Source organism: Suillus clintonianus, assembly GCF_016758775.1.
Source record: "Suillus clintonianus strain FC179 chromosome Unknown DEU56scaffold_196, whole genome shotgun sequence".
Lineage (NCBI taxonomy): Eukaryota > Fungi > Basidiomycota > Agaricomycetes > Boletales > Suillaceae > Suillus > Suillus clintonianus.
The window spans coordinates 22827-42145 of NW_024539420.1; the positions used below are offsets into that span (position 1 = coordinate 22827).

General features: G+C 48.8%; 6 protein-coding genes across 6 annotated transcripts; 4 read left to right on the top strand and 2 right to left on the bottom strand.

Annotated features, from left to right (window-relative positions):
- Positions 1–12: 12 nt before the first annotated feature.
- DEU56DRAFT_843792 (glycoside hydrolase family 38 protein) lies at positions 13–5285 on the top strand. The gene is made up of 30 exons (XM_041355082.1): positions 13–386; positions 499–566; positions 623–682; positions 732–883; positions 933–990; positions 1039–1295; positions 1357–1497; positions 1552–1823; positions 1874–1882; positions 1933–2009; positions 2065–2123; positions 2178–2261; positions 2313–2440; positions 2494–2515; positions 2568–2595; positions 2654–2706; positions 2756–2858; positions 2910–2918; positions 2971–2989; positions 3039–3370; positions 3430–3529; positions 3580–3656; positions 3716–3846; positions 3951–3972; positions 4021–4101; positions 4153–4277; positions 4337–4472; positions 4533–4631; positions 4688–5072; positions 5130–5285. The coding sequence occupies exons 1-30, from the start codon at positions 91–93 to the stop codon at positions 5173–5175; spliced, it is 3429 nt and encodes a 1142-aa protein (XP_041200964.1). The 5' UTR covers positions 13–90; the 3' UTR covers positions 5176–5285.
- A 136-nt stretch (positions 5286–5421) lies between these two features.
- DEU56DRAFT_215095 (aldehyde dehydrogenase) lies at positions 5422–7724 on the top strand. Its single transcript, XM_041345105.1, has 13 exons — positions 5422–5502; positions 5558–5625; positions 5681–5958; positions 6031–6069; positions 6122–6512; positions 6575–6852; positions 6905–6979; positions 7034–7089; positions 7142–7201; positions 7269–7307; positions 7370–7442; positions 7498–7635; positions 7709–7724. Exons 2-12 carry the CDS (start codon positions 5596–5598, stop codon positions 7598–7600), a joined length of 1422 nt encoding a protein of 473 aa, XP_041200965.1. The 5' UTR covers positions 5422–5502; positions 5558–5595; the 3' UTR covers positions 7601–7635; positions 7709–7724.
- Positions 7725–8693: 969 nt separating this feature from the next.
- DEU56DRAFT_215520 (aldehyde dehydrogenase) lies at positions 8694–10361 on the top strand. The gene is made up of 8 exons (XM_041345106.1): positions 8694–8952; positions 9022–9299; positions 9352–9426; positions 9477–9532; positions 9594–9653; positions 9716–9754; positions 9816–9888; positions 9947–10361. Exons 1-8 carry the CDS (start codon positions 8884–8886, stop codon positions 10047–10049), a joined length of 753 nt encoding a protein of 250 aa, XP_041200966.1. The 5' UTR covers positions 8694–8883; the 3' UTR covers positions 10050–10361.
- Positions 10362–11154: 793 nt separating this feature from the next.
- On the top strand, positions 11155–13476 carry DEU56DRAFT_920058 (uncharacterized protein; the record flags this gene model as incomplete). Its single annotated transcript, XM_041358379.1, has 10 exons — positions 11155–11249; positions 11319–11452; positions 11508–11602; positions 11682–11769; positions 11825–11870; positions 11920–12587; positions 12636–12751; positions 12809–12926; positions 12993–13110; positions 13167–13476. 10 exons carry the CDS (start codon positions 11155–11157, stop codon positions 13474–13476), a joined length of 1788 nt encoding a protein of 595 aa, XP_041200967.1.
- Positions 13477–13595: 119 nt separating this feature from the next.
- Positions 13596–16355, bottom strand: DEU56DRAFT_936164 (tyrosyl-DNA phosphodiesterase-domain-containing protein; the record flags this gene model as incomplete). The annotated part of the gene is made up of 12 exons (XM_041358810.1): positions 13596–13871; positions 13926–14042; positions 14094–14312; positions 14364–14474; positions 14528–14710; positions 14759–14974; positions 15026–15169; positions 15215–15295; positions 15344–15352; positions 15409–15609; positions 15668–16229; positions 16279–16355. 12 exons carry the CDS (start codon positions 16353–16355, stop codon positions 13836–13838), a joined length of 1956 nt encoding a protein of 651 aa, XP_041200968.1. The 3' UTR covers positions 13596–13835.
- Positions 16356–17340: 985 nt separating this feature from the next.
- On the bottom strand, positions 17341–19177 carry DEU56DRAFT_215544 (uncharacterized protein). Its single transcript, XM_041345107.1, has 2 exons — positions 18817–19177; positions 17341–18747 (listed from the first exon to the last, which is right to left on the bottom strand). The coding sequence occupies exons 1-2, from the start codon at positions 19054–19056 to the stop codon at positions 17494–17496; spliced, it is 1494 nt and encodes a 497-aa protein (XP_041200969.1). The 5' UTR covers positions 19057–19177; the 3' UTR covers positions 17341–17493.
- Between the last annotated feature and the right edge of the window lie 142 nt (positions 19178–19319).

Sequence of the window (19319 nt, forward strand, 5' to 3'; positions counted from 1 at the left end):
ATGCCGCATCGTGTGAAGAGTAAGTATCCCACGTTCATCCAGTCCCAGGTTCCACGACGTACTTGTACGTACTGCGGGGGTGCTTGTTGAATGCAGTCAACGATGTGCTCACACAATCAAAACCAGAAGAACTACCCCGAACTTAACCATGGATCTGGGGCAAAATGGATCAAGAGTTTGACACAGAACCGACTGTCCACTTTCCTTGGTGGTCACTTCGAAGGTGTCAACCTGAGTTCTGTCCTCTACACTCATCGCATCGATGGCTCCCATCATGTAGATCTCCAAGTCTGGAGTGCACCGGGTCTTACCAAGCCCTCGTTTCGAGAGGCAATGAAACAAGAGTTCAAACCAGCGAAGAAGGGTGATTCATTTGGGCCATCTTGTAAGTCCTTCCATATTCACCATTATTTCCGACACACTCACACCCTCTCTTTGCAGGGGTATGACAATACTACGCAATCGTGTCTGCTTCTCACAAGTATATATATGTTTGCAGACAAACCACTGGTGGAAGGTCACTCTCAAGATTCCTTCCTACTGGCAACAGTATGGACGCGTACAATGTAAGGTAAGAGTATTGAACCGGTAAACAAATGCTCATGTAGTATGCCTGCCTCAGTTGAGTTTGATCCTGGCTGCGAAGCTATGATATTCACCCCAGATGGCGTTCCGCTTCAAGGTATATTTTACAACCTTTTTTATGTTCCAAACTGAATGCTGCTATTCAGGAATTACTGGTGGTTACGGCGGAGATCGCAGAGTCGAACATCTCATCCCGCCTCAAGCTGTTCGTGACGGTCACTACGCTGTGGTCATCGAGTCCAGCTGTAACGGCATGTTCGGCGTGCCATGGAACGGCGACATCATCGCGCCTCCCGATGTAAACTTGTTGTATTTTCAACGCGACACAGATGCTCATTCTTTTGCAGCTGAACAGGTACTTTCAGCTTGCGTCTGCAGACCTAGTCGTCCCAAACCAAGATGCTTGTATGTCGCTGCACATTTTACCGTATGCTCGGCTGAAACTTGTTGCAGGGCATCTGATGTGGGACTTCACCACTCTTCGTGAGATTGTGGACACTGTCCCTGGAAACACTGCCCTTCAAAACAAGGCGCTCGTCACAGCCAATAAAATCATGAATGCATTTAAATCTGGAGATCCCGAGAACGTGAAACGCATGCGCGGAATTGCCGAGGATGTATTCGGAAAAGGTTGGCACGCGAAAGGCGACAAGGTATACAGTGAAGGCCCCAAAAAGGCCCAGATTGTCGGAATTTCATACTGTCATATTGTCAGCTATTATTCAGAGATGCAGATTGTGATGAAATGTCTAATATGTTGTGCTTCAACAGGATACAGCATGGCTGTGGCCGTATTCAGTCACACAGCAGAAGACAGCGAGGTCATGGTCCACCCAGATTGATTTGATGGAACGCTACCCAGAGCATAGATTTGCTTGTTCTCAAGCCCAACAATTCAAATGGCTTGAAGAGGTGTGCCTGGCTCCATCTTCTTGGTTTATTTGCTCATGCATCCCTCCTTCGTAGCAATATCCTCCACTTTTTGAACGTATCAAGAAGAAAGTGGCGTCTGGCCAGTTCCATCTCATTGGTGGCTCGTGGGTCGAGAACGATGGAAATATGCCTTCAGGTGAAGCCCTCGTCCGGCAATTCCTATACGGTCAACGCTACTTCGAGTCGCGTTTTGGCAAGCGGTGTGAGACTGCTTGGCTCCCAGACTCGTTCGGTCTCACTGCGGCCTATCCGCAACTGATCAGGGATGCGGGCATGAAGTACTTTTTCACGCAGAAGTTGAGCTGGTGAGTGAATATATGCGCCTGGTTTGCAGTCAGCTTACGACTTGTGGCAGGAATAACATGTTGGTGTTGTTTTGCAGTTGCTGTCTCAGTTTACTGATAGTAAAGAAAGAAATGTCTTCCCGCACTCCACCTTCAATTGGGTTGGCATCGATGGCTCGCAAGTACTTTGTCATATGACACCCGTCGGTAAGATCATGTCCGGTTAGCAGTCTTACTAATGCTGACTAGTTCACCTGAGCAGATACTTACACTGCACAAGCAACAGTCGGGGATGTCAACAAGGGGATCACAAATCATAAGGTATGGGTGGCATAATTGGCCACGGGTATTCTTTTCTCACTCACTGGTATTTAGAACCTTGAGTCAAACGCTACTGCCCTTCTGGTCTTTGGAAACGGGGATGGAGGAGGGGGAGCATTGCCCAAGATGCTGGAGAACGTACGAGCATTGGTTTCCGACCTTTAAGTTCAGCCTAATGATATTTGACAGCTGCGTCGCATTCGCGCGACTACTAATGAACACAGAGAACTTCCATCTGTTAGTATGGGAAGTTCTGTCGAGGAGTTCTTCGAGGACATCGAGGAAGATTCGAAGGAGGGGAAAACGCTGCCAGTTTGGTCTGTCAAGCCTCCCATTCTCATGACTTTTTCTGACATGCCATGGTGTGAAGGAAAGGGGAATTGTACCTTGAAGTGAGTGTGTTCAACAGCGTGAGCAGACTCCGGTTCTGAAGCCTAGAGATAGTTTCACAGGGGAACCTATACTTCGCATGGTAAGCGGTTAATGTTACCTGTCGCACTCATTATCGATACTGATTTCATGCTTGATAGGTTCCATCAAGAAAGGTAATAGGAAGTGCGAGATACTTTTGAGGGATGTGGAGGTTGGTTGTGCTTAATTCACGGTTACACTCATATCTCAAACGATCGCAGCGCGTGGTTACCCTGACTTCGCTCCTCAAGCCCAAGGGACATTCGTATGTGTATCCGAAGCGGGCCATTGATGAGTGCTGGGAGAAAGTGTTACTCAATCAGTGTAAGTGCTCTGTATCTATACTGTACTAATTAGCACTCATCCTTTCGACAGTCCATGATGGTAAGCTTTTGTAGTTTTTGTACTTCCGTTGTATCTGAAATGTAGGCGTCAGTCTTACCTGGATCTGCAATGTGAGTCACAGTTCTCCGTGCCTAGCTAGAGATTGATTTTGTTCTATAGCGGCATGGTCTATGATGATGCAGAGAAGTTGTACGCCGAAGTTCGTGAAGTATGCACCAGTCTTCTCGAAGATGCATTCAGTGTTCTCCTCCCGCGATCATCTCCCCTCCTGACGAACTCGACGCCGGAAACGCTAATTGCGTTTAACGCCACGTCATTTGCGCGCCACGATGTCATCAAGATTCCTTTGTCTGGAGATGCCGCCCGCCTGAACGCGCCAGTTGTTCAAACATCCGCAGATGGCAAGTACGGATATGCTCTAATGCACTCGGTTGGAAATGAGGTCGTGTCACATCCTGTGGGCATGTCATCGGATTGTATGCCTGCATCTGGTGTGTCAAATGTTTCTCAGGACCTCAGCCATAGTGTTGGTACTGAACATCCCTTACAGTATTTACCAATGGAACTGACCACTTCGTTCTCCGGAATGCCAATGTCCAGCTCACCATATCAAAGGGACGGATCATCAGCCTGATCGACGTTAAGCTTAGGTTTATTATGTCCTTCTTTGCTATCGCGACCCGCTAACTGTACTTTTAAGTCGTGAGCTTATTCCCAAAGGAAGTTCCGGTGGATTGGTTATTTTCGAAGATCGTCCTAATTACTGGGATGCCTGGGGTCCGTTCTTTCATTATGCTGTTGATCGCGGACCGGAAGTTGACGCTTGGGTATTTTAGATGTGGAAATCCACCACCTCGAAACATCTACTCCGCTTTCGTTCTCTCAAGTTCAAGTTATAGCTGAAGGGCCTCTTAGAGCCGCTGTCCAGACCCAGGTCAAGTACGGGAACAGTACGATTAATGTCACGGTGTGTATCTAGCATTTACTACTCCTTCATTCCTTCCATCGCGCTGTCTTGCGAGTGATTTGTCCCTCTCTTCCGATGCTGACGGGATATATCGCTGTTTACAGATCTCCCTCGATGCTATCACCGGTAAGAATTTCGTAAACGCAGAAACAAGCACTTACAGCGGAAGCGTAGCAACGATGAAAGGAGATTCCCGCTCCTTCTTCAACTTCGATGCCGTGGTCGATTGGCATGAGAGACACAAGTTCCTCAAATGTGCGCGATGACAACACCTCTTTGCTGCCTTGTTCTAATGCATGACTGCAGTTGAACTACCGCTCGACATCAACAACACGTATGCGACTTACGAGTCACAGTTTGGTTTCGTTCAGCGGCCGACACACAAGAATACAACGCTGGACGCTGCCAAATTTGAGGTCTGTGGGCACAAGGTACGTATATGCTTTTCGATGATTTGATTTTTCGTCAAGTCTTATCTACGAGCTGTCAGTTCGCAGATCTTAGCGAATATGGATATGGGGTTGCATTCCTGTCAGAATCCAAGTATGGCTTTGCATGTGAAGGCAATGTTCTTCGTATCTCCCTGCTCAGAGCAGCCACGGCACCTGACGCAGAGCAGGACCAAGGTTTGACTCTAGCGTTAAACTTTCGTGGCTAGTCCATTCTTACATGTTCTTTTCTTGTAGGCAAGCACGAGTTCTCATGGGCAGTCATGCCTCACATAGGCTCTTTCCTCGAATCCGACGTTCCGATGGCTGCCTTTATTTATAATTCGCCCTTGCATGGTCAGTATGCTTCTTTGATTTAGTGTACGCACCGATAAGTCTAATGATATCATCAGTGAGAACTGTTCCCGCGCAGAACGCGGGCCGTCCCGTCCCGTCTCTCCCATTCTGGCTTGAAGGCGCACCGAACATCTTCTTGGAGACTGTCAAGAGAGGAGAAGACGACTTCGAACCGAAGGCGTCCGGCACAACCGTCATCTTGCGCATGTATGAAGCGTTTGGTGGGCATGGTTCTGTAAAGTTACACGTCGGAAAAGACCTGCCTGTGAAGCGCGCGTATGTCACGAACATTCTGGAGGACACTAAAGGGGAGCTTGGTCTGGTATCCACGGCGGGCGCGCATAGCACGCTTAAGCTCGAATTCCGAAGTTTCGAGGTGAAAACGGTGAAGTTGGTGCTGGAGGTCGAGAATTCTGACGTTCCAAACATCTCTCCTACGACGTGAGCTCTGTTCTATTCATCAACTGAGTTTGGCGTGGCTGACATGTTAAGGTACAGATCTGCGAAGAGAGATAGCTGGGTCACTGTTGACGAGGAACTGTAATGTTTCAAAACCTCGAATTGATTGAAAGGACGCGGACGATCTCGTGTATATATGTACTACTTAGTAGTGTACAACCGGGTGAAATGTGTATGATGACTGGTGCGGACTCACTTCTTGTTTCACCAAGCATTATGATGCTTGCTATCACGACGCCGCCCTACCGCCTGTCGGGTCACTCGCGGACATGCGGAGGTTCGCATTTGGCTGAGAAATATTAATCCACGGCAGTTGTAAAACCATTTATGCCTGTCATGACAAACACGGAGTCTGAGCAAAGCTGCCAGGGCGCCGATTTCAAATATGCACATTGCACACGGTACCTCTTGGGTTTGTCTGTCCTTTGCGCGAGGTCCTGCCAGCTCATCTCTCATCCTGTCACCAGCTTGACGTCAGCTTGAACGATTGATCCACGACTGGGATATGACAACCCTTATCAGTAAGATCCCAAAGGTGAGTGCGGCATATTCAGAACTTGTTGCATGGTCTCAGTTACTAAGCGGCGAAGATCAGAGATGCTCTTCGAGAGACGTTCCGGAGCGGTGTGACCCGTCCCATTGCGTGGCGTCAGCACCAGCTATACCAGCTTGCACGTATGGCGCAGAATGAACAGGAACTCATTTGCGATGCCCTACAGAAGGACCTGGGAAAGCCGAAAACAGAGGTCCTTATGGCTGAAGTGGGTACGATCATCGAGAGAGCTGTGAAGAGTGCAGAGCAGCTCCCAGAGTGGGCCAAGACTGAATATCCTGAGGTGGCTGAGTGGCAAAAGCCATGGAAGCCAACGTAAGTGTTCGCTTGTCAAATTATCAAACTTGTGACTAATAACTGTACGTATACCACACCACATCCACATAGGCTCTACAAGGCTCCAAAGGGCACTGTGCTGATAATCTCGTGAGATAGAAGCTGCTATATCATTCTAATTTCTGACGACGTGCTTGAACAGGCCATGGAACTACCCTATGGTCCTCACCTTCCAACCTCTCATTGGCGCAATCGCAGCAGGCTGTACAGCCGTGTTGAAGCCCTCTGAGCTTGTCCCTACCTTCTCAAATCTTTTGGAAGAAATTGTGCCCAAGTACCTTGACCCAAATCTATGTCGCGTGGTCAATGGTGCTGTGCCTGAGACCTCAAAGCTTCTCGAGCTTCAATGGGACCACATCTTCTACACAGGGAATGGCAGGGTCGCCAGGATCATCGCCAGCGCTGCCGCCAAGAACCTGACGCCACTCACACTGGAATTAGGTGGCAAGAGTCCTGTCATTATCGACTCCGCATATGATATGGATCTTGCCGCAAAGAGGATCTTGTGGGGTAAATGCAACAATGCGGGACAGGCGAGTTGATTGATTTGGGGCTACTGCCTGATGTGGCAAGTACTGAACGGGAAATCTGACAGATCTGCGTAGCACCTGACTATGTCCTTGTACAGCGCGACAAGCAGGACGAGCTGGTCAGGGCATTCCAGAAGCATTACAATGCGTTCTTCCCCAAAGGTGCACTGGATTCTCCTTTGTTTGGAAGTATCGTCTCGGAATTGCACCATAAACGCCTCACTTCACTTCTTTCCCGCACAAAGGGTGAAGTCGTTCTCCAGGGTCGTGCTGATGCTGCGAGGAGGAGACTTGAGCCCACCATCGTCAAAAATGTCGCGGACGGCGATTCCTTGCTGGAAGAGTCAGTATTGCCTTGTGTTGGAAATTTGATTCTGATAACGTGGTATTTATAGAGAACTCTTTGGTCCGATATTACCTATCGTGCCCGTGGATTCTTTGAAGCAGGCAATTAACTTCGTCAATGCGCGGTAAGCTCTCGTCACATACATAATACAACTCGTCAGCTGATTTATCGCATAAAGATCTCATCCATTGGTTCTGTACGCTTTTAGTGACAACGAAAGCGTGAAGCAGCAGCGTAAGTTTCACTCGGCTTATACGGTCGACCCGGGCTCAATCAATTTTAAAAGTTGTCTCCGAAACACAGAGCGGTGGTATTGTTTTCAACGACACCTTTCAACAACTCGCTGGTACGGTACTTTCCTAGCGACATTGACGTCATACTTGGATTAGCGCTCACCCGTTTTTATGGGACAGTGAATGAACTACCATTTGCTGGGGTAGGCGAGTCAGGCTGTGAGATTTCCACTATGTCCTTCGAGCGCAGAGAATGCCGCTGACGCTGAACACCGTGACAGACGGAAACCAGGTTATGAAACATACCTACGATACGTTCACGCAACTTCGTAGCTCTATTGACATGCCGAAGGAGTGAGTTCTTCCAGTTATTTTCCGCCCATTTGAAGGCTGATCTGAACATGGATAGAGCTGAGCCACACCTGGCGATTCGATATCCGCCTCACTCGGAGGAGGCAGTAAAAGCGCTCACTGCTGCGGTATATATGCCCATTCCGTCAAGCCGCCTGTGAGATGTACTGTCTATGATTCAAATACCATTGCATATGTAAGATAATGGGATCCAAACCATGGATCACAGCCTTAGGTTGTACTAACGGAACATTGTTATGTACCCGCAGTTTCATTTTGGAGCATGATGTGCTGTGACTGCGCGGCGTACCCCCGATACCATGGCCAATCATTTTTCAGAACAATCGCATAAGATTGATCAGATGCTGTGCTGCAAAGAAGCAGGACCGCAATGTGTCACAGTATGCATATGGCAAACACGCAGCCATTGTGAGTAGGGCTAGTGCTGATTTCAAATACGCACACGATACCGGTACTTTCCTGACGCTGTGTTTTTCCTTTGTGTGGTGTTTTGTAACCTCATCTCTCATCCTGTACTATAGCTTGACTTCAGCTTGAACGATTGATCCACGACCGGGATATGGCAACCCTTATCAGTAAGATCCCAAAGGTGAGTGCAGCATGTTCAGAACTTGTTGCATGGTTTCAGCTACTAAGCGGCGAAGATCAGATATGCTCTTCGAGAGACGTTCCGTAGCGGAGTGACCCGTCCCATTGCGTGGCGTCAGCACCAGCTATACCAGCTTGCACGTATGGCGCAGAACGAACAGGAACTCATTTGCGATGCCCTACAGAAGGACCTGGGAAAGCCGAAAACAGAGGTCCTTGCAACTGAAGTGGGTGCGATCATCGAGCGAGCTGTGAAGAGTGCAGAGCAGCTCCCAGAGTGGGCCAAGACTGAATATCCTGAGGTGGCTGAGTGGCAAAAGCCATGGAAGCCAACGTGAGTGTTCGATCATCAGATGACAAATTCGATGAGATCAATGTGACTAATAACTATACATATATCACACTACACAGGCTCTACAAGGCTCCAAAGGGCACTGTGCTGATAATCTCGTGAGATAGAAGATGGTGTCTAAATGCTAGTTTCTGATGACACACTTAAACAGGCCATGGAACTACCCTATGATCCTCACCTTCCAGCCTCTGATTGGCGCAATCGCAGCAGGCTGTACCGCCGTATTAAAGCCCTCTGAGCTTGTCCCTACCTTCTCAAAGCTCTTGAAAGAAATTGTGCCCAAGTACCTTGACCCAAATCTATGTCGCGTGGTCAACGGTGCTGTTCCTGAGACCTCAAAGCTTCTCGAGCTTCAATGGGATCACATCTTCTACACAGGGAATGGCAGGGTCGCTAGGATCGTCGCCAGTGCTGCGGCCAAGCACCTGACGCCGCTCTCACTGGAATTAGGTGGGAAAAGTCCTGTCATCGTCGACTCCACATATGATATCGATCTTGCCGCAAAGAGGATCCTGTGGGGTAAATGCAACAATGCGGGACAGGCGAGTTGATGTTAATGATTGATTTGGGGCTACTACCTTATGTGGCAAGCTGCAACATACTAAACTTGAATTCTGGCAGATCTGCGTGGCACCTGACTATGTCCTCGTGCATAAGGACAAGCAGAACGAGCTGGTCAAGGCACTTCAGAAGCATTACAAATCGTTTTTCCCCAAGGGTGCACTGGATTCGCCATTGTTTGGAAGTATCGTGTCAGATTTGCACCATAAACGCCTCACTTCACTTCTTTCTCGCACGAAGGGTGAAGTCGTTCTTCAGGGTCGTTCTGATGCTGCGAGGAGGAGACTTGAGCCCACCATCGTCAAGGATGTCGCGGACGGCGATTCCTTGCTGGAAGAGTCAGTATTGCCTTGTGTTGGAAATTTGATTCTGATAGCGTGGTATTTATAGAGAACTCTTTGGTCCGATATTGCCTATCGTGCCCGTAGATTCCTTGAAGCAGGCAATTAACTTCGTCAATGCACGGTAGGCTCTCGTCACATATTGCAGCTCATCAGTTGACTTGTCGCATAAAGATCTCATCCACTGGTTCTGTACGCTTTTAGTGACAACGAAAGCGTGAAGCAGCAGCGTAAGTTTACTTGCCTTATACGATCGGTTCGGGCTGAAACATCTCAATCAATCTTTTAAAGTTGTCTCCGAAACACAGAGTGGTGGTATTGTTTTCAATGACACATTCCAACAACTCTCTGGTACGTTCCTGGCGGTATTGACGTCATGCGTGGATTGGCGCTCACCCGTTTTTATGGGACAGTGAATGAACTGCCATTTGCGGGGGTAGGCGAGTCAGGCTGTGAGATTTCCACTCCACTTGGGAGCGCAGAGAATGTCGCTTACGTTGAACACCATACTAGACGGAAACCAGTTTATGAAATATACCTACGATACGTTCACGCAGCTTCGTAGCTCTATTGACATGCCGAAAGAGTGAGTTCTCATTCCAGTTAGCCTCCGCCCATTTGAAGGCTGATCTGAGTATGGATAGGGCTGAACCACACCTGGCGATTCGATATCCGCCTCACTCGGAGGAGGCAGTGAAGGCGCTCACTGCTGCGGTATATATGCCCATTCCGCCAAGCCGTCTGTGAGAAGAGATCAACGGGGGTGATGCACTATCTTTGATTCAGATATCGTTGCATATGTAAGATAATGGGATCCGAACCATGGATTACCGCCTTAGGTTGTACTAACGGAACATTGTTATGTACCCGCAGTTTCATTTGGAGCAGGATATGCTGTGACTGCGCGATGTACCCCAGATACTATGGCCAATCATTTTTCAGACAGAACAATCAAATAAGAATGGACCAGATGCTGTGCCTCGAAGAATAAGCGGGATAATTGGGGGCACGTACGTAGACGTGAGCAATGTTGGTGATGATCAGCCTCTGAAGAAGACTTCGTTGATTACTGTGGGCATGGTTGGAAGCGAACCTGCAACGATTCGGAAAGTTCCGTCAATACTTGTCCATGGAACGGCTTTTTCTAGGCCTCACTAACATGCCAGCTGGTAGTAAGGTGGTCCTGTGCAGAAAGTAATTCCAAACGTGGGAACGTTTGAAATTTTTGTCGCCAGATTTTGGAAGAACGGCATAGTGCGTTGCGCGCATCGTTGATATATGTATCTCTGACAAAATCCAACCTCTCTCTCAGTGAGAATCTTGGCCTTGTCATTTCCACCCACGCCCAAGCCGAAGTCTCGCATCCCCATCAGAAGATTATGTTCGTTACTATAGGCTCCGACCTGGGTCATGGTGAGTAAAACAACTTCGTTAACGTTGCGTTCTGATCGTGAGAGAGCGCCTATTAATTTCCTTGTTCTAGGTCAGCCTCAGGCTCCTCCGTCAAAATTTACAATTGCCAACTGATACTCGGATCAGCGGTATCGTGTATTTGTGTGAAAGGTTTACACAGTCGTTTGGGGTCCTCTCGACTATCAAAAGACCATGCATTGTTGGCAAAGCATACAGCAGGTCACATGGCGGATAAAAATACACCAGAAAGTGGGGTGGGTTTTCGCTCCACCTCGGATGCGTTGGACAACAACTGACGGCATGGCGCATGATGCTTTTGTATTGAATTTGCTGTTTTGGGCTTCTAGGCGCGGCACTATATAATCCCAAGTTTGTATAAGCCGATAGGAGTAAGGCTGCTTTTCGCCCTCTTTTTCCGTACTGCGCGCCTACGACTGAGATGTCGTCCCCGCCCTTGAACGAAAAATCTGATGCCGTGGTAGAGCACCCGCACCAACATAGACCAAAATTGGACACGGAGACAAGAGCCATCGCGTGCGTATGAGATCGCCCCTGTGTCAAGTGCCCAGACTGACGCTTTCTGTCAGTAACGCTGATGCCAAGTTATCAAATCCCCTGCGCTGGCATACCTCATGATCGTCTTATGGCGGATGTCGAAATTTTTGCCCAGGAGAGAGGGCTGACTCATTTGCTACCTGAGCTCAAGAAAGGGGCGCTTGTTGCTCAGGATCCCACTTGTATGTCAACACGAGTGACGTTTTCACCAGCTGACTCGAGGTTCTTGATACGCAGGTCATGATCGTCTCGACGTATTTACAGATGAAGACAAACGAATCCTAACGGAAGAGGTCACACACAGGTGGCGACAAACGCCCACACTATATTACGTTGGTGTCGTCCCTTGTTTCAACTGTCGGTTATAGTTCATACCGTTAAACTAGATGGTCGTGATGTCATCACTTGCAGCCTGCTGTCCAGGGAATGGACGAGGCTGTTATCAATGGTGCTCAAATCATTTATCCCAGTCAGTTTGGCATCGGTGATCCCACTAGCAGTGCGCATAAACTCTTCTATCATTCCAATGATCATCATTCATAGATTGTGTACAGAACGTGATTCATGGTTGGTCGGTCTCGTCAACTCCGCACCCTACCTGTGTGTACTTTGTTCTTATTGCAGAATATTGTTCCTCATCACTTCACAGATGCTGCGCCACCCTTTCTTGTTGGCTGACCCATCCACTCAACCACTATCTCGGGCGTAAAAAGACCATTTTCGTCACTTGCATGATCTCGTTCTTGACATGTATCTGGTCTGGGTTGACAAATACCTGGTGGCATCTTTTCATCGCCCGGTTCTTCCTCGGTTTCGGCATCGGTCCCAAATCTGCCACAGTCCCAGTTTATACCGCTGAGTGTTCACCTGCGCCGATACGCGGTGCTTTGGTCATGATGTGGCAGATGTGGACCGCTTTCGGGATTGCTCTAGGAGACCTTATCGACTTGGCATTCTACTTCATTCCGGACACCCCCGGTGTGACTGGTTTGAACTGGCGCCTCATGCTAGGTTCTGCTGGTATCCCCGGTCTTATCGTCTGCATGCAAGTTTTATTTGCACCTGAGTCGCCTCGTTGGTTGATCTCCAAGGGTCGCTACGAGGATGCTTTCAATGAGCTTTGTCGACTTCGTTTCTCGCGCGTTCAGGCTGCTCGTGATCTGTATTATATTCACGTGTTGCTGGAGGCGGAGAACGAGATGAAGAAGGGTCGCAACCGTGTTGTTGAGATGTTCACGATTCCGCGTAACAGGCATGCTGCCCTTGCTAGTTGGGTTGTCATGTTCGGTCAGCAGTTTTGCGGTGTCAATGTCATCGGTATGAGATTCGTATTCACGTTGTGAAATCATTATAACGCGATGGCAGCTTATTACTCGTCCAACATTTTCCTGGCTTCTGGTTTCACGCAGGTTGCGGCACTGGCTTCCTCCCTTGGATTTGGTGCACTTAACTGGCTGTTCGCGATTCCTGCTGTTTTCACCGTAGGTTTTCCTGTCATCAGTTATGGTTTCCGTCAATACTGAAAGCCGAGGCACTAGATCGACACTTTCGGGCGGAGGAAACTTGCTTTTGTTCACATTCCCCTGCATGGCCATCTGTCTCCTAATCACCGGTTTCTCCTTCTGGAGTACTTCGGAGACAGGGCGTGTTGCTGGCGTTAGTATTGGAATATGTATGTCTTCCTCTTGGCACTAAATACTGTCGCTGATATCTCTCTCTCAGACCTTTTCGCAATATTCTACTCTCCAGGTGAAGGTCCAGTGCCGTTCACCTACTCCGCAGAGGCATTCCCTCTCTATATCCGTGATGTCGGCATGTCCTTTGCCACTGCGACCACCTGGTTTTGGAACTTCGTTCTTTCAATCACTTGGCCTTCGCTCATCTTGGCCTTTAAAGCCGCAAGGTGCTTTCGGTTGGTATGCAGCATGGTGCTGTATTCTCTGGGTGCTTATTCTGCTCTTCGTGCGCGAGACGAAAGGCAAGACCCTGGAGGAGCTCGACCAAGTTTTCGCTGTCCCACTTGGCACAGCACGCTGCATACGGCCTGCGGCAGATACCCTACGGCTTCAAGAAGTTTGTTTTGTTCCAGAATCCTGTCCCTGAGCAGCTTTATCAATTGGAGAGCGAAAGTGAGGTGTCGAGCGCCGCGGGTGACGATAAGGCGAAGGCGGAGATGAAGGACGATCTGGAGAGGGCGAATGTCTGATCTGATCTGATCTGTGATGATAGCCAACGCTTCGCTTGGTCCTACGTCTAAGATGTATGTGTTTGATGGATGTACTCACATGCTATCTATTCTATTTGACATTTGATGTTGATATCTCATGTATCGTATCGTTGTTATTTTAATACATGCTTTTGAAGCTCAGTTGTTATGATGCAGGAGATCCATGTGACCTTGATGCAGTCATGGATGCCCGATTCATCTCTCACTTTCGCAAGTCGTGTACTAGGGAAATTGCCTTGTTCTGAGTGTGAGATTGGTCTAAGTTTAGAGTCGTATTCAACAACAACCAAGGGCTTCCTGTAACAATGATGTTGGCAAAGTACGTAACATGATGCCTGCTAGCCTTGCCGCAGTAACTGCGACTCCTCCTGTATCTGAGACAAAAACCTCATATAAGTTTACGCCCCCTTGCACACGGTCGAACTCACCCAAGGTCTATCCTGTCCATTGACATACTTCCTCGCCGGACGCTTGAAGCATGATACCCTCTCCGCATCCTTTGCATCGTAAAGAGGGAGAATGATTCCCAACTCATAGTTGACCACCTGATGAATATCAGGTCATCAGTAAAGCAAAGGGAGTCAGAGCTGACTTACGTTGAGCACTGGGTTAAACCCCGAGCCAGACAACGTTCCCCATGCTGAGGGAGTGAAATTGTGCGAGCCAACGTAAGCCCAACCAATTGGGTCGTTTTGTATCTCGATGTCGTCTGATTCAGGTTCGGTTTCACTGTCAGACAGCTCTTTTCCCTTTCCCTTTGATGAGCTACCATTTTCAAATATCGATTTCTTTGGGCGGTAGGTCGCTATAATCATCTGAAGAGCCGAATGGGTTAGTGATCCGCAGATGTACTTGCGCCGGCATACCTTGGTATGCATCAACACTCGTCCGCCAGCACTATTTGAGTCATGGAATAGCTCTCGAGGAAATTTTGACCCTTCCCACTGGTTTGTACGGCAAAACATGGTCCCACCTCCCTGTCAATCATTTTGAGATCTTCAAGAGTGATCCCCGAAATCACATGACTGACCTGTTCACCAAGGACGCTATCATGCACGGTCTTGAGGCTGGGGAATACAACTTTCACCGGCGGCCACGGCAACTTGGCGCGTCTGGTTTTTGGCTCATCCAGCCAGTCTTCAGCTGATTCTCCACGTGCCGACCAGTGGAACTCGTTTATCCACTGGGTTGAGTAAGTTCCTATACTCGAGCCCTATATAGCATGAACCTTCTGCAAAAAAATTTAAGATGTTGGACATACCTGACACTCGACAACGAGGTCCTTGGCAGCCTTTCCCTTTCCGGTGCGAAGCCCCATGTCGCGGACCGCCTTCATCAGCCTGGTATGACCGGTCAAGATGACGTTCGGCCATCCTTCGTGTTTACCAGCGATGGAAGGAACGAGCTTGACCTTCACTTTTGACCAATCCCATTTCGTTCGCAAGTCGCCGACGGTCTGAAGAGGCAGGTTTGGGTGCTGGGGGACGAGATCAGTAGTGTGACAAGAGAGTTTCCTAACCTGACTGACATCGTTTGCCAGCATGTTCGCAAGCGCAGGTCGAACATTGACAGCGCGCAGCACGTTTTGCATGATTGATGGGAAGTCGTCGACAACCTTGGGATCGTGCGGTATCGGAGCAGATCGTGGAGGTAGATCTTGCAGCCAAACGGCCTAGAAAACTGTTCAAGAACTTCCATGCGTTGAGAGCGGACTCACATTCTCGATATCGCGCCAATCATAATCAATCAGGTTGGCGGTGGATATGACTACGCGAAGTCGTCCAGTCTTGTAGAATATCTTCGAAGAAATTCAGTCAGCGTTGTGTAGTGGCCCGAATGGACTCACAAGCATGAACTAGAGGGCGGTGAAGTCAGCAGGGCGTTCTGCAATCTCTGTACCAGCAAACCTACTTTCATATGTTGGCAACCTCGTCCATTGCGGAGAAAAGGAACGGTCATAACCCAGTTTGGAAGAATATTCCTGATGGTCGGTTGACCTGACTGATCAGGCTGCGCCACGATAATCACTGGAGTAGAGGGCGCAAAGAATTCATATGTCCAAGAGACGGACGTCGAGTACGACGCTATGATAGCAAAGGATATATCAGATTTCTGAAGAGCTGCAGTATCACGCATCATGAATACAGCACACAGGAGAACCAGAGCGTACCAAACCCAGTACATCTGTGAGGCGGAAAGTGGGCTTTCCATCTTGACGGGGTTGAGAATGTTTGTTGGCTGTTGGGCGCAGTTCGCCATTCCAGAACAGTTGTTCAGAGGTCGGTATAGGATTGATAGCAGTACTGGCTGCTCGCGAGCTTTCTGATGAGCCCGAAGGGACACTAGATGACGAAGCAGAAGCAATGTTCGCTCGACCATTAGCGTGTATTCCAGAGGAGGAGATATGTTGCCTCTTTGGGGGTGATATACGACCTCCATCATCTGCATCCTGCCCACGCACCCTCTTCAGTCTTTCGAGGCGTTCTCTTTCCATCTGCGCTCGTTCGGACAAGAAGCTTGCCGCAGGGGTACTCCGAGCGCTTTGAGACGGAGGATCAGGATTATGGACAGATTGTGTCGTTGCCCGCGAAGATTCGGCTTTGGAGGCTTGTATTGCCTGCTGCAACTCGGACTGAAAATGATCGTCGTCATCGTCCTCGGAATCACTGATTGAAATGGCCCTTGAAGATGATGCGTTGGCCCGGGACTCTTGGAGACTCAAAGCAAGCGCTCTAATTCATACGGTAAGAAACCATGGAAATTGCGATAGACACAACTGACCTTTCCAAATCTTCGTCCATGTCTAAATCTTGTTGTTGCAGGTAGGTAATTATAATTGAATTCCACACTCCAGACATCGCGTCTCACAAGGACGCACGTGATTAGCACGTGACTTTTCTGGTCGACGCGACAGTGATTGGACTTGGGCTTCTCTGGTTTCAATCCTGCTGCTTGCCCACGCCGATCTGTTAAATTCAAAATTTTGCCTCAGGAGTTAGAACATTGCGTCAACTTCTGTCGATCGCGGAGGTACCGAAAAAAATTGTAGCTATGGACAATATGAACTACAACGACGTTACGACAACGACAGGGCCTATGTCCCCTGAACAAGAGTGTACACCGAACTCAGGTATTCTCAGAGGGTGCTCCTGCGATGTCTCGACAAGGCACCAGAGCAGATTTAAATGATTTGAGGTGCCTGTTGACCTTGTGCCATGCGCGCGGTAGTAGGTTGCCCCCATGGGGTAGTTGGCTAACTCGGTCGACGCAAGGGAGCATGGAGAAGATGACGCGAGTCACAGCCTTTGCATCTGCTACACGAGACTTGGTCAAGTCCAATATTTGTAGAATGGTATGTTGAAATGACTCGGTGGTAGGATCGATATCGTTATTCACGGTGTCTATTGATATGCCCAGCGTATGCAAGTGGGGGCATAGACGAAGCGCTATGTATAATCCGCAGAATGCAACAGTAGGTGCTTTCCGCCTGCACACCAAGTGCAGCGAGCGGATGTGCGGCCAATTTGACATTGCGTCCAAAAGAATGTCGTTATCAAGGAAGATGGACCAATGAAAATAAGCCGCTTCAGAGACTGGAGTGAGTCTACTGAACTTGGAGGGAATGTTGAAATGTGCAACTTACAAAGCCAAAAGCACTGAGGAGAGTTGACGCGCATCAGGATATGGTATATATGATTAACACGTTGTAATGGCGCCGCTGGTTAGAAGAAACGAGTGCGAATAATTGAAGGCGTGGATTAGTGTTGGGTGCGAGAAGGAAAGACCACGTACGATTTGTGTGTATGCTTTAAGTTGGATGGTGCGGATGCGCCCCTGCAGCGATGACAGATAATTATCATGTATTCTGAGTCAATTACATGTTAAGGAGTAATCTAAGACCACCTTGCTCGTCCCAACGTCCCACTCCCACATTCTAAGTATGAAAATATTGATAGCAACTCCAGGACACCTGCTGAATGTGTATATATTGTGAGCTTAGGTCCCTCCAACAGCTGCTCCAGTGACATAGCGGCCAAGGGCCGCAGAAGACTTGAGAGATTTGAGACGCTTGTTAACTTCCTGCCACGCGTACCGGATGTGGCGTCCACTATAGCCGTAGATGACGCTCTCGACGGAAGGAAGCATAGAGAAGATGATTTGAGCGACGGTTTCGCGATCTGCTATGTGGGAGGAGCGCACATCCAATGTTTGTAGAGATTTATGCTGAAATGACTCGGCCTGGGGATCGACATCGATATTCACAGCGTCCATTGATACGTGCAGCGTATGCAAGTGGGGGGATTGACGGAGCGCTGCGAATAATCCGCAGAATGTAATAGTAGCTGGGCGAAGATGTGGGTCTTCTAATTTCAGAGAGCGGATGAGTGGCCAACTTGACATGGCTTTCAAAAGAAGGTGGTTGTCAAGGCGAATACAGCAATGGGGAAAAGCGAGCTGCAGGGTTTGGAGCTGCGTGAAACCAAAGAATTGTGCGATTGGTGTCAAAGAACTGTCCGAGGGCTCCGGAACTCTTTGATCACGGGATAAAATGTCGATGTGTTCAAGAACCTGGGATGCCGTGCACTGTGACAGTGCATGAAAAAGCTGCTCGGCATCTTCCCAAGGCAAGGCACGGACAACCATCTTGAACTCCTTCAGCGAGGGGAATGCTGAGTTTTGCATGACTGCGATAACGTATGATGCCGTGTTTACATGGAAGGAAAGAGCTGTGATGTTGAGGAAACGTGTGAAAACGAAGTTATCCGTGTCCAACGGGCAAAAAACTTCGCCACAAATCGCCACTGAGAGAAGGGTAGGGAGGTTGGAGAGGTGCTCCCATGCTGCCCAGTCAAGAGGTGGACAGTACAGAGTTACAAGCTGCTTGCACAGACGGACACTGTCAGACAGCAGGGACAGCTCATCTGATGTGCTTGGGCAAGGGACCTTGACGGTTAAATCCTCCAAAGCAGAGCAATAGGTCGCAATTAATTTCAAATCCGGATGAATGAGCGGTAGGAAACAACGACGCAACGTGGGGGACAGGAAGAGATGCAAGTATCCAGTCGGATGTAAAACCATTGATAACGACAGCAATCTCGGGAACATGTATGTCTTGATAGGGAAGACTGAAAGAAGGTGAAAATGGTTGTCGAATGGGATTTGCAATGAGCGCACGCGGTGGGCGTGACGCAAAAATTGACGGACTTCATGCTCACATAATGGGTTGATGCCTTCAGAGTACCAAGTGTACTAGGTATGGATTGTCAGTGAGCTACCGAACGAAATAGCATGAAGGGAGCGTGACTACTCCGCACTAACCCTTCCAGCATGTATCATAGGATGGAGCCTCGTTACACAGCCCAGCAGTGGTACTATCCCATGCATGTCAGCCCAGAGCAAATCCATTGCGGGCTCGTAGAAGGTTTTGCATGTCGCTGCAAGCGTTGCAAGGGATTTCCGAGCCAATGATATCTCGCCATATGATAGTGGGTCCAGGTTTGTATTGACATGGGCGAATATGTCCAGGAGGATTTCAGAAATAAGCAGAGCGTGATGCATCAATCGTACGTCGATAGAGTATGTCTAGTGCAGAGAGTCCTAGAGAGTCGCACAACCGTGACGGACACGAACAACCTTGTAAGCACGAGTTAGTGGCCACGACTCTGTCAAACAGAAGCGAAGAGGATGCGATTTCCGAGCGAGCGTCGGTTTTGACACGTCGCTCATGCCAGATTGCATGACTTCTGACCTATTTCCCAGCCTATCCTCGTGGAATCCTCGTAAGGAAAATTCAGCCTGTGCATGTTTGGCAATGCCAGGCC

Bases quoted from the DNA above. Each gene is read 5' to 3' on its own strand.
- DEU56DRAFT_215520 (XM_041345106.1), top strand. From the start codon at position 8,884: ATGATATCGATCTTGCCGCAAAGAGGATCCTGTGGGGTAAATGCAACA. The intron at 9,300-9,351 runs GTCAGTATTGCC...TGGTATTTATAG, and splicing joins GGCGATTCCTTGCTGGAAGA to AGAACTCTTTGGTCCGATAT. The intron at 9,427-9,476 runs GTAGGCTCTCGT...TGTCGCATAAAG, and splicing joins ATTAACTTCGTCAATGCACG to ATCTCATCCACTGGTTCTGT.
- DEU56DRAFT_215095 (XM_041345105.1), top strand. From the start codon at position 5,596: ATGACAACCCTTATCAGTAAGATCCCAAAG. The intron at 5,959-6,030 runs GTAAGTGTTCGC...ACATCCACATAG, and splicing joins CAAAAGCCATGGAAGCCAAC to GCTCTACAAGGCTCCAAAGG. The intron at 6,980-7,033 runs GTAAGCTCTCGT...TATCGCATAAAG, and splicing joins ATTAACTTCGTCAATGCGCG to ATCTCATCCATTGGTTCTGT.
- DEU56DRAFT_215544 (XM_041345107.1), bottom strand. From the start codon at position 19,056: ATGCATCACGCTCTGCTTATTTCTGAAATCCTCCTGGACATATTCGCC. The intron at 18,748-18,816 runs GTTAGTGCGGAG...ATCCATACCTAG, and splicing joins CTATGATACATGCTGGAAGG to TACACTTGGTACTCTGAAGG.
- DEU56DRAFT_843792 (XM_041355082.1), top strand. From the start codon at position 91: ATGCAGTCAACGATGTGCTCACACAATCAAAACCAGAAGAACTACCCC. The intron at 3,371-3,429 runs GTGTGTCAAATG...CATCCCTTACAG, and splicing joins GGATTGTATGCCTGCATCTG to TATTTACCAATGGAACTGAC. The intron at 4,632-4,687 runs GTCAGTATGCTT...TGATATCATCAG, and splicing joins TTATAATTCGCCCTTGCATG to TGAGAACTGTTCCCGCGCAG.